At 34.2% G+C, this 12892-nt stretch overlaps 1 protein-coding gene across 5 annotated transcripts in view; it reads left to right on the forward strand.

The window, feature by feature from the left end:
* LOC149090048 (uncharacterized protein KIAA1143 homolog) overlaps positions 1-12341 on the forward strand; it is a 35242-nt gene extending 22901 nt beyond the window's left edge. For 2 of the 5 annotated variants that reach the window (XM_089232020.1, XM_089232021.1), the window contains one exon: positions 8530-12341. In XM_089232020.1, the coding sequence (XP_089088146.1) occupies positions 8530-8732 (203 nt within the window). In that variant the 3' untranslated portion in view covers positions 8733-12341. The remainder of the gene's footprint in view (positions 1-8529) is intronic. The other 3 variants (XM_089232022.1, XM_089232026.1, XM_089232023.1) reach the window with 2 other exon arrangements.
* The last annotated feature ends 551 nt before the right edge of the window (positions 12342-12892 follow it).

The following is a 12892-nucleotide window of genomic DNA, read 5'->3' on the forward strand; positions in this document are numbered from 1 at the left end:
ATATATGAAATGCAAAAATCTTTAAAAATCACACCCTAAAATACAGAAGAAGCAATTAGAAGAGTTTCACCGTAAATTATTGATTGACATTTATTTCATCCTGCAAGTGTAAGAACATCGAAGAGTGCATTTGCCCCAAATACAAAATGTACCTGTTAAAGAGAGAGAAAAGCTTCCTAATTAACCAACCAAAATTCTACAAATAACTGCTTTATACTTCAACAGATGGAAGAATAAAACTTTAATTATATATATATATCAGAAAAGGACAGAAAACTGTATAGACAGAGCATTCTTGAAGAGAATATTGCACAGATAATGGAACCATCGTCGAAGCACCAGCTTCTGGCACATCTGAATGCATAGAACATGCAATTTTCGACTTCTTGGAATCATAAATATCTATGGAGTCTTTAGTGGCAGTTGGGTGTGACGTGGAACTAATGTAAACATTGGTAAGTATGGAGGTGTCATACGTCTGCTTGAAAAAAGGTTAGATAAGCCGTTGTGGTGGATTATCTGTTTACTGCATATGTACGAATTACCCTTCCGACACTTGTTTCTACATATTGACGGCAGCACATCGGGACCCAAAACATTTTCAGGGGGAATCGGCAAAGATATAGAAATATGTGAAAAAAATTGTGCTTCGTTTCAAGTTATTTCAACAGAGTTATCCAAGTTTTCTATTCAAGGTATTAGCACAGACCAAACATATTTGTACATAATAGTCTCAGCAGTTTCAAAAGGCCTAAGGATTTATCAAACAAATCGCCAGGGGACGCAGTAGCCCAGGTCAATAAGATACTCGCTAAAAACCAAAGAATGTTTAGGGGTGTCACGAGTTCGATACCCGGTTCGTCCTTGTCAGAAAACTTTCCTGACACAGGAGTACAACAAAAACGATGATATGAACGCAGAAAAAGATTGCTACTGCAGGGAGTCCTCCATCGAGGGGTTAGTGCACCAACCTCTCAATGAGTATAAAAAACAAGCCTGCCATTCGGAATCTGCAATAAATTGTAAGTCCTGGTCTAATTAGCCATCGTGTGCAGAAAAATGACCATGGTGCGACAAAAATGATCAACAAATCATCAGGCAAAATGTCTCATGCCGTACAGCTAACTCGTGCTAATTAAATTCTACATTTGTACGTTTTGATGGAATCTCTTTCTGAAAATTTTATAATTCTAGCAACGTATGTCATCAACTTTTACGCTCCAACTTGGTTTGCTATGAAAACTCACCCATCCTGTAAAGATGGAACACAGCATCTGTTCAAGCTCATCGCTGCAACTAGGTATTTGCCTGCAGAACTGAAAGGCAAAATATATCCCATAATTCTCAAAGAAACACGTACTTCCCACACTCTGAAAATTCTTGATCACAATGCTGACCGACTCTGAACAGCACATCTGTGAACCAGCAGCCTGCCGCATTCAGAAAAATAGACTCAGACTGTTTCAACTTCCTGTTGTAAAATTTGATGTTGATGTATCATCTTGCATCGATCTCATTGACTAGCAGAAGTAGAATGCATCTGATCCACTGTCATACTCTTTTTTTACCTCGGCGGTGACCTATCGGTTAGAAATTCTTCGGAATATGGACTGGGTTGCCGTTTCGGTTAGTAAGTAAGTCTCGAAACGCTTTGTCGAAATTCAGTAGTAAGAAATATTTTTGAGCTATTTGAAATATGATGATAATAATAAATAAATGTTACCCATGCAATTTGTATTTGTTTTATAGACACACACATTAAAAATTTATTTTAAAACCTTACTTTGACAAATCAAAAAAAGTGGGGTTTTTTTTCAAAATATGCATTCTTCAAAGTTAATCCAGAGGCAGAAGATGATAACCCATTCTTAAAAAAATTTATATGTGAGCTAAAGACATCATTTGGCACCCTTTTCGTGCTGTGCCGGATAGAAATTGAAAAAAAAAATTTTACATGGAACGCTGACCCACCCTAATGCACACACAACCACACCGCCTCAAAAATAATGAACCTATACCATACAATTAATCATACAAATAATAACATAAGATCCAATCACAATATATTTATATTCTCAATAAATACTTGTCTTGAATCCATACTACAACAATAATAGATCATAAAACAACACAAAATAAATCATTCTAAAAAAAGGAAAAAAACTCAAAAATATAACCATTCCTACTATCAACTGAAAAATACATATGATTATATGACCATATGTGAATTTGGGATGCCAACTGAATAATTTTTTATGTTGGTATTTACATATATATGTGTGTGTTTTCTTTGTTTCAGCTAAAAAAAACTAAAAATATAAATATGACTTTATAAAATATTTAACCAATTATATATATATAGTACATTAACAACGCTGTTACATAACCCAATTAACTCTTGAATCTAATTTATATTGACCCACTGGAAGAACTTGTAGTCCTTCCCTGTTTTATTGTAATGTTATTTTTTCTGGTTTTTTTCCTCCTTGTCTTTCTTGGTTGTTTTTTTGATTGCATGTTTTATGTGTTGTGTTCAGTCCTATAAAAAACTTTTCCGCTTATTGACTGTTTCACCAGGAAAACTGCTGTTATGATGCACTGTGTAAGAGCTGAAATACTTTATTGCAGGCTAAATATTAATGGGAAAACAGAAAAATACATTGATAAAATTGATTTGAATATGTTTAATTGATACAGAGGTATTTTCTGTACAGTTACATCAAAATCAACAACACGTTATATAATTCCATTTTGCATACATATCACATTGAGTAACAAATCTGATGTGTACAGTAATACCCTGTCCTTCAAAATCAACAACGTGTTATGTAATTCAATTTTGCATACATATCACATTGAGTCACAAATCTGATATGTACAGCAATACCCCATCTTACACTACCCTAAGCTGCACAAGATTTCGGAGTTACATGATTTTCTGTGGCAAATGCGTATTTCTGAAATTTAAACACAGTGGAATTACTGCTAAGATTATTCAGTGATAATCTCAAGTAAGAATTGTTTTATTTGATCGGAGCACTATACATGATGAAATTTTACTACACTAATTTTTGAGGGAATACTGAAGGTGAAACTTGGCCATTTAATTTAGAAATGGAGTTCCATGTCTTTCATGATGTCTACCATTTTTGCAGAGAAGGTCACAATTTCATACCTGAAGTCCAATGTTATAACCAGTCTTGAGAAGAATCACATTGATGACAATGTACAGTACCCAAAATTTTAAGCAAACGATGGCGATATTTTGGTTTCTAAAAGTTGTAGAATGAAGCGGTTTTCACCAAAAATTGTGGTTTGTAATTTTATACCCGACTATGCTCAACTCGCCTTGATGAGGGGTCATCTACATATTTATTATTGTTCAAACTTCAAAATCTTCAATATAAACCCTTATTTTTTTCCATCTTATCTGATTTATCGCATTGCATTTACTCAAAAAAAAATTAAAATTTATTTAAATTAAAATAAAAAAAATAAAATTTCATTGCTGTAAGTATAAAAATAAGAGTGATATGAGTGAAAATGTGTGTGGGGACACTCGGAACATTGAGAAACTGAATTTTTGAAGGTTGATTGCAGGGGGAAAAACACACACCAAACAAGATAATTACTCCATATGCTACGCGAATGTTTGGATCTAGTGCTGTTAAAAAATAAATAGCTTTTATTTTATGGAGGTGAAAAACAAACTTTTTTTTCCACTCTTCATTTTAGTGACTTTATATCCATGATTGAACGAATATTTATACCATAATTATTTCAAGCAATGTGCTACAAAGCAATTGTTTGTGACGACAATTTCATCAATTTATAAAAATAAGAATTTTCTGTTGAACATTGCACTATTTTATAACTTTGTTTCATTTTGTAATTCTCCAATTTTTAGTAATGCTAAAAAAAATATGAATGAAACAAAATGCCGTGGTTTTAGCAGAGACAACTCCACCAAGAGCCACTTCCCCAAACTTGGCGCACACAAAGATGATTTACGCTATTGGGAGAAGCATTATTTATTGATTATTACCTTTAGAAATATTAACATCAATTTAATTGTATGGTATTGATTTGTGAATTCTTTGCACATTATTATATTTACCATTTCAGCTCATGAATGTTGTCTAAGGAATGAAACGAATTTCTGAAATAGTGAAAAATTGCAAAATTTTGTTTATTTGTTTACTCAAATATTTGAAAAAAATGTTTGAAAAACTGGATGGATGACTTATTTATCGTATCACCGTATACTTAAAACAATAATTGCCCATTTCAGTAAAGTTATGGTCTTCATATTTAAAACATGTTTGCATAATTTGTCACGAGAAATTTTTCAATGAGTTTCAAATTTATATCTAGTACATGGTCCCTAAAAGTGGTCATTTTCATATAATCGCTCATATCTCGCGAAATAGAGGTCAGATTGGAATGAAAATTGATTCTGTTGAGTTTTCAATTATGCTAATTCGGATCAAGTAAAAATTAATGTATGCTTCTATTCATAATTTTTTTAAATATGTTTTAATAATTCATAACTCATATTTAAAAAAAAGCCAAATTTAAAATGAGCTGTAAAATTATGTTTGGTTCGTTAAAATCTATCATTTAAAATAAAAAGTGATGAGATACCTATATTGTTTCAGCAATTATGCTCAAAAACAAGATGTTTCTGTTTAACATTACGACATTAGTTTTTCAATAATTTATATTTCACTAACTGTTAGTTCAAAATTGATGAAATTTGGTATTTCGGCATTTCTTGAGATACTAAATCCAAATATGGAAGAAAAAATGGGATTGCTATTGAACTTTCAAAAGTTGGATTTAGTTTTAACATCTAGATGCCCCCTTAAGAAAAAATGAACTTAATACATGTATGGAAGTTCTTAAACGAAGAATGGTACCTTTCTTTTTCTTTTACAGTAAATGGAACCCAAGATATTGCCATCGTTCGGTTAAAAGTTGTGGGTACTGTACCAGTCTGTAATTCTTAATTAACTGCAAGTCATGAGTGAAAGTTGTTTTCTAGTCTCCAAACGCAAATAACTTATTTCTTTCGATGCACAAGTTTTACCTGTAAAATACCTGTTCTGACAATAAATTTGTGATGTCCTAAATTTTGTTTCATCCTCATCTCATTTCAAGGACTTTTGGGAGAAATTTTTCGGAACATTACTCCCCACCTATCGCGTATCTTCAGGTTATTACTGTATTTTAAAATAATGATATATTATTCTTATTGCTTCCTGGGCTGGACAAAATTCATGGCTGGAGTTTGTGCACTCATAGTGTTCATTTCAAATGCAGTATGGGGGATGTAATTATTTTGTCAACCCCTTAGAAAAATTCCATGGCTTCTTTGTTTTTATTGCTTATCCTCACGGTATGGAAAATTATTCAATGTTGCCTTTAATATACTACCCCCTTAAATTCTCAGACATAATAAAACACTCAGTATATTGGTAGAGAAATTAGTACTGTAAATTATCAATATTCACAGTGTTTGGAAGTCTAAACTGAGATCCTTAGAGCACGTAAGCATGAGTTGTTTTCATCCATAAGATATTCACTTATTTACAATAACAACCCCAGAAGACATGAAATGTACTTACACTGGAAAAGTGATAATAAATATTAATAAAATAATGATAATAATAGAAAATAAAAATAGTCAGCAGGGAAAGCACTTCCCATACGGAGCAAAGGGGGTGAGTGTGGGTGTGTGTGTGCGTGTGCGTGAAATCTTCAATAGCAGAAGAAAATCTTGCTTAGGAGACACATATAAGTTCTGATGTCAGACTTCCATATTCTCGTAACACGGCATCTGTACCCAAGGAAAAACCAATCTAGTTAATACTTTTTAGATATTTAACACTTGAACTGCAGAGTGGGTCAATTTGACCCAAATCAAACTTCATTTTCATTCATCTTGAAAATTTAAGTGCTGATGAGATAAAAATAAAATAAAAATTTCATGACTTTTCCTAATACCATATGAATATTAATTCACTAAAATTTTATTCTCTTCACATTTTGTCTTTCAGAGCTATAAGCACTTATACCTAGAACCATGGTTTGGGTCATCTTGACCCAACATACTATTCTATCTGGAAAAAAATGGAGAGAGTACAATTTCCTTGGAATTAGTTGATCGTTCTAAAATGTATTTCTAAATGAAGATAGTGAATAACACAAGTGTTCCAAGTTCAGGGCCAATTTATTGTCCGGGAGATAATCTTTTTATCAATGAAAAGGAACGGCTGACAAGTAGCACTAAATATTTTTTTCTTTGTAAACTTGAATACCCGGTATTCTGACAGGACTCAAAAAAGGTTTTGAGAAAGTGTAAAAACTCAACTGTGTAGAAAAAACGTGTAACCGGAATTTCTGTATGCAAGTGATGTCATAAAAAGAAATTAAATTCAGGCTTGCAGTTGAGATTGACACCAAATACGTCTTGAACTGAATTTTAAACTTTGGGAAGGATCAGTGTCCAACAAATCTCTCTTTCTCAGAGCATGTAGTAACTGCAGTGCCGTCTTAACGCAAGAGAAGAGGGACCTCACAAAAATGGGATCTGGTTGAAATTTTCTAGGATTTACCAGGTAGGGCCTCCGAAAAACCACTTAGCCCGGGAACCCATGATACTTTTTTGATGGCCCTGAGTAACTGATCAAGCCATTTGAGAGCAAGGGCAAAAATGTCACTGTTGACAACTTTTTTCAGTACATTGAAGCTGGCTCAAATGCTAAAAAAACAGTAGTTTAATAGGGATGGTGAGACGAAATCGAAAAGAAGTGCTTGGCACAATAAATGTAGTGAAAGTACAAATGCATGAAACATCGCTACTGGGAAAACAATGATGCCACAATGGTAATTTATCAAGGAAAAAGGATAAAAATATTCTATCAGTCAGAACGCTTCATCTGACTCGATATCAGAGCAGTAGCTCCAAAAACCTCCCAGAAACTATTTCACACTACAATTCAACAAAATTTGCCATAGATGTAGCCGATCAAAAATGGCCAGAAAATATTTTTTGTAGGTAGCAAGCATCACAGGTGGCTTGACCACATTTTCTACAACGTATTATATCTCGCTATAACTAATTCCTAGATTTTGTATAGCACAGTACAGAACGGTAAAACTATTTTTCAAACGCAGTACTTCTAAAATCTCCCCTCCCTCCCCCTGTGTATGTCTATGATGCCACCAATATGTGTTAGGATTCAAAGGGGCAGAGCTGATGACGAAATTTTGCTGATAGGGAAGGCGGTCAAAAATGGCTAAAAATTCGCTTACGTAATACTTGAACGGCCCAGAAGGCAACAATAACGGGGGAAGGGGTGGGACCATAGAGCTTATATTACTGAAGGGAGTATGACATCAGCGATCTCCACCTTTGCAGTGCTGAGAACGGTGTCCCCCAACATCTTTCATCAGAAAACAATGTGACTCAATGAAAACAAACACGATCCCCATAGAGATCAATGTTAATAATTGCTGATTTTAGTATAGAAATGCGGAAATTTAGTGGAGTTTTCCGCCACATCAATAATTTAAAAAATTGTATTGAATTCTTGATTTTTGAAATATAGTTTGCTTAGAGATACGAAGCCCAGAGAATTAAATATAAAATAATGAGCCAGACCCACTTTTGAGGTGGATATCCATGCAATCACATTAATTTCAGCTTTTTATTTATATCTTCTCAAGCATGAAAATGAAAATTAATGTCTTCGTATTGTCTTATATTATCCACTTGCATCTTAATCCATATAGTTTAGGATGTTTTGAAATTAATTATGGGCCCATATAAATTAAATTCTGCAGCTTTAATCAAGCATTTTTTGAAGCAAAAACAGGTAGATCGATTTATTTCTATGTTTCTTTCATTTAGATTTGTTCCTTTCATGAGTTGCATTTGGCATTCCTTTCAAGAGAGCAATTAAAGATAATTCCAGAATTAATGAAAGAGATACTTTCAGCATTGACGAAATTGATAATTTCAAAATTAATGAAAGTGATAATTCCAGAATTAATGAAAGTGATAATTCCAAAATTTTTAGTTAAAGTGATAATTCCAGCATTGATGAAAGGTAATTTGGAATTAATGAAAGATGATTCCAGAATAAATGAAAGATGATTCCAGAATAAATGAAAGAAAAGTTCTAGTTTTTTAATGAAACAGAAAATTTCAGTTCCAAAATAAATGAAAGTGATAATTTCAGCATTAATAATGAAAAAAATAATTCCAGAATTAATCGCTAAATATACAAGAATCACGAAAAAAAATTTGCTCTTAACTTAACTGCTCATCATAAATTCCATTTATCGGTAAGAAATCAATATTTATTTGACTGAATCATATTATAGACTTTCTCAAACTTAATTTGACGTGGTTATTTTACATCTTTGTCATATTATGGGTTTATATGCTTTTAAAAATGATTGTTTGTCTGAAATATTGATTATTGTTTGTGTCTGTGTGTGGATTCTGGTGATTCATTTCAGCTGACCTCAACAAGCGAATGGTGTTCAATAAACCAGTCAAGAAAGACACAGAGGTGACACCTGTGAACCCTTTAGTTTGCTCTTCTAAGAAAGGTAGAGATGATCTGAAAGACAGAATCAAGTCAAAAAATGAAAAAGTTAAAAAAGTGAAAAATTCTTGTCTTTTATCTTTCGATGACGAAGATGATGATGATGAGGGCTGAGGGATGCTCTAAATTAAATATGACTGGATAACAGACCTCTGATGTTTGTTTTTGAGAAGGGGAAGTTTTTAAAACTAACGATTTCTAAGTGTTGAACTTGTATACAATGGTATTTTGATTTGGGAGATTAATTCGTTCTGTGAAATGCCTTTCATCAAATGTCTTTCTTGCTGCACGCCTTCAAAATATTAGTTATTCATATTGCTCAAATACTCTTTAGTGTTGTACAGTTTGTTGTATTTTGTAATGAATGGAAGTGGGTTTGTGTGCTAACAAGATAAATACAGTATGTGCAATACGGTCTAACAAAACTATAAAATGATGGAAGAAAACATGTAGGCCTGAATTAAAAATGACAATATCCTAAAATTCATTCTGACACGCATGAGTGCCAGGGCAGGCCACATGTAATGCTGCTCTAGAAAAGACACCAAATCCGAGTTGAAAGAGAAAAAAATGCTTTGTCGACCAATAAAACATAGTCAGGGGAATGACAAATATAGGTCCTGCATGGGTAGGGATTTTTTCTCAAGCCATTCATAATGCGTGCTGTCATAGTGTCCATGAATTTGCCATTTCTACATTTTCATGTTCTGTAGGGTGGAACGAAAAAGGGCATTTTTTCACTTTTTTTGGAAATTGATGTTGCCTTAGAATTCAAAAGATGCCTTTCAAGGTTTTAAGACATTGTACCAAAATCTAGGAAAATATTTTAATATCTTGAGGTGCTGCTTGTGTGTGACAAGGAAAAGTCGTATAGATGGAAAAACAGGTTCAGATCATTTTTGTGGGACAAGTTCCTGATTTTTTATAACAGGTGGTTCAGTCACTCGCACTTGATCACATGCAATTAGTTTCGAATAGTGCTTAGCAGAAAAGTTTATTTTCGGAACATGGAATGTATAGATTTCTGCTTTTGATAATCATTCATTCCTAATTTTTAGAATTCTCTTGATTCCCAGTTCTTTGCCCGTACGTTTCCCACAAGATATCTCTGATCTGCACTTAAATCACTGTTGTCACTGTCCATTATCGGAAGGTTATTAGAGATTGATTTAAATTTCACAATATATTATATACATAGGTAATCTTTCACAATTTTCTAAACTTTTTTCCGATATCACTTTGAAGCCCGTGTGGACTGATGGAACATCCATCTAGATGCTTCACAAAATCCCTTAGAGGTAACTCATTAAAGTGAAAAAGACAAATAAGCCATTGCAAGGGATGGCCTATTTCTTTCTCTATTAATCTGATAACATCATTTTTATAATCAGTATTAATAACAGTTCCGTCGCATCCGATCGCCACCAATTCTTTTGTATCAAAGTCTTGCTTCTAAAAGTCTAGGATTGATGGCTTTGGCTTTATATCCCTTGCTCTACTGATTCTTGGAGTTGTGTGACCGGGATAAATTGACCCGGGTTCCTGCAATACGGTTATGTGTTCTTCAGATATGGTTCTTCTATGGAAAGAATCACCTTCTTTGACATTAGCTAAGGTTTTGTCTTTTCGACCATCAAAATATATTCCTCGCACATTTTGTTCTATGAATTTTATCTTGCAAAATAACTCTGTGGGATGCTCTTTCACGCCTTATTTTCATCCGGTCTATTGTCATATTTGGCTTCTCTTTCGTCAATAACCCAACATCGTCCAGCACAGCATTTGCAATAACTGCAGCTGATCGATTAGACACACCAGTTCTATCACAAGCAAGAGCAACATTTGGTAATTTAGTTCTCATCTGTGAGGATGATGGTAGAACTTCAAAAGTAAATGAAGTACTTGCTTCGGTACTGATTGATGGACCAGCTTCAGGTACTGGTAGATGGAAATGCTAACTTCAACGGCAAACTGTGTTTTGGCTCATATAGATCACTTTCCTCAGAATCGTTTGATATAGATGAGTTTTCAGTGGTTGATGAACTAGTTTCCGCCGTTTCTTCTTGAAATGACTTCAAATGTGATACCATTTTCATTTTCCTTTGTTCATTTTTTTTTTTCAATTTCTTCGTTGTTAGGACATCTACTCGACCAATGGTCATCTTGCGTGTACTTCTTTGATCTTGCAAGAAATCTCGCTCTAAATTTGGGACCTTTCTCAACTTGTTACACTGAAAGTTTTAAAAATCACATTTGCATGCTGCAATGTCGAACAATTTCCGTGCTTCGCACTGAAAAGATTTCAAGTACAACTTGAAAGTTTGAGAATCTTTCTTTGCTTTCATATTTTTCTGAAGATTCTTGTATTCACAGTAAAAGTCTTTGAAAATTTTGCATATCCATTGGTGAGAATCCGTAGGAATTGAAGCAGTTTTCCAAATATTTTCTATTTTTGGCACAATAATTTCAAGAATGTCTGCAATAGCTGGATCTTTTCTTGATTGTTGTGCCTTCATATTGCGTTGAGTTAGCAAATAACGAAGCATAACATGGCCATAGGTGGGCAAGACACGAGAATCCAACTCTTTAGGATTTCATAAAATGTCACAACAATAAAAGCTTCTGGTTGTCACTTTGATTGCTATACACCCTCTCAGTTAAGGGGTAAGATTGCAGATGAATACTGAATGAATGAATGCCAGGGTCTCTGCCACCGGACTTATCTCGTTGCCGAGATCTCTTCCAGCCCAGCTTCGTGGCAGAGTCTGGAACAAAGTGAGTGCGCACCTAACAGTCTTAGTGTGTAGCTAGTGTTGTGTCTAATATTTCAGTGCTGCCATCTATACTTCAAATTGTGAGTGAAGTGTAATGATTGAATATTTGTAATGTTGTAGGCCTGTTGCTCTCTGTGGTGAGACTTTTTAACGGGGAGGTCGGCTCGCATTTATGCCTTGAAGTTGGGAACCGCAGAAAACCAACTTCGGCCGGCCACCACTGTGGCGCCAGTGCGGTTCGAACCCGGATCCTCGCGATTCGAGTGCAGATGAATACTGAAAACAAGGGGAAAACATCGGGGTAACTGAACGAATCACGTGTTCAGGGGAATAGGAAAGCCTCCTCCGCGGTGTCATGTTACAGAATTCCACACGTGCTTAAAACTTCAGGGGCGATGAGGAACCTCAAGAAGTTTGAATTTTGGGGAAAAAAATTAGGAATGGCATTTCTTCACATAAAGGCATATTTTAAATTCTATTACAATGGCAATTTCGAAAAAAAAAAAATTTCGTTCCACCCTTTCAGTCTTAAGCTAAATTTTTCTTTTGAGCCATTTTAACTATAACATTTCTTGAAGCACCTGAGCTTTCATGTGTGTTTCATGAGCGTTTTTTTTCCTTGATTGCATATTGGTTGAATTCTTTCTTGTGAGTTGGTGTATTTCAAATCAAAATTTATATCACGGCACAGTGCGTGAAATAAAAAAGGCAGGGAGTTGTGTAATAAGAAGGTTGGTGTCTCCATTGGTATAGATGTTAGCATGCTTGTTCGGAATGCAAGAGGCCCTGGGTGCGAATCCCGGCAGAGACCAGATGACTTTTCTTTCCGAGTTCACCTTGGTATAAAATCCAGAAAATATCTGTTCCTTCAAAATTTATATGTTTGAAACTTCACAGGTCAAAATACCACTGTACTCTTACATGCAATAAAAAAAAAATTTCTGTTAGTATGCAATTTTTTTCATCAATGCTGATTTTTTTTTCTTTGCATAATTATTGTAATTAATTTTAAAAGTATTATGAATCTTTCTTGTAATATAATTTTGAAAAAAAAAACTTATTTATATGCATTATAATATTCATATAATATTGTGATAAACACAATCATAGGCGTATGCAGAATTTTCTAGAGGGAAGGGTTTTAAAAAAAAAAATTCTAAAGGGAAGGGGGGGGGGTTTCCTGCAAAATAACACTATAATCTCAGCTTTGAGGGAGGTTCGAGCCCCAAAACCCCAATCTTTGAGTATGACAATGAACATAATTATTATTGAGAGAAAAAGAAATGGGATGATCTTTTTCATCTCTTTGAAAAGGAAATGATGATTTATCCATTGAGATACTATCTTATCTTTGATTTTAAAAGAAATAATTGGATTTTTGAGTGTTGGCGTGACAAGTCCAATATTCTGTGGAGCATGAAAGAGGCCTGGTTCTACCAGACGGATGACGTCTATTTGATGTCGTTCCTATGTTCACTCAGATGGAATATGGCCAGCTGC

Source organism: Pholcus phalangioides, unplaced genomic scaffold (genome assembly GCF_987345545.1).
Source record: "Pholcus phalangioides strain wild (caught in Gottingen) unplaced genomic scaffold, Ppha-v1.0 ptg000001l_1, whole genome shotgun sequence".
NCBI lineage: Eukaryota > Metazoa > Arthropoda > Arachnida > Araneae > Pholcidae > Pholcus > Pholcus phalangioides.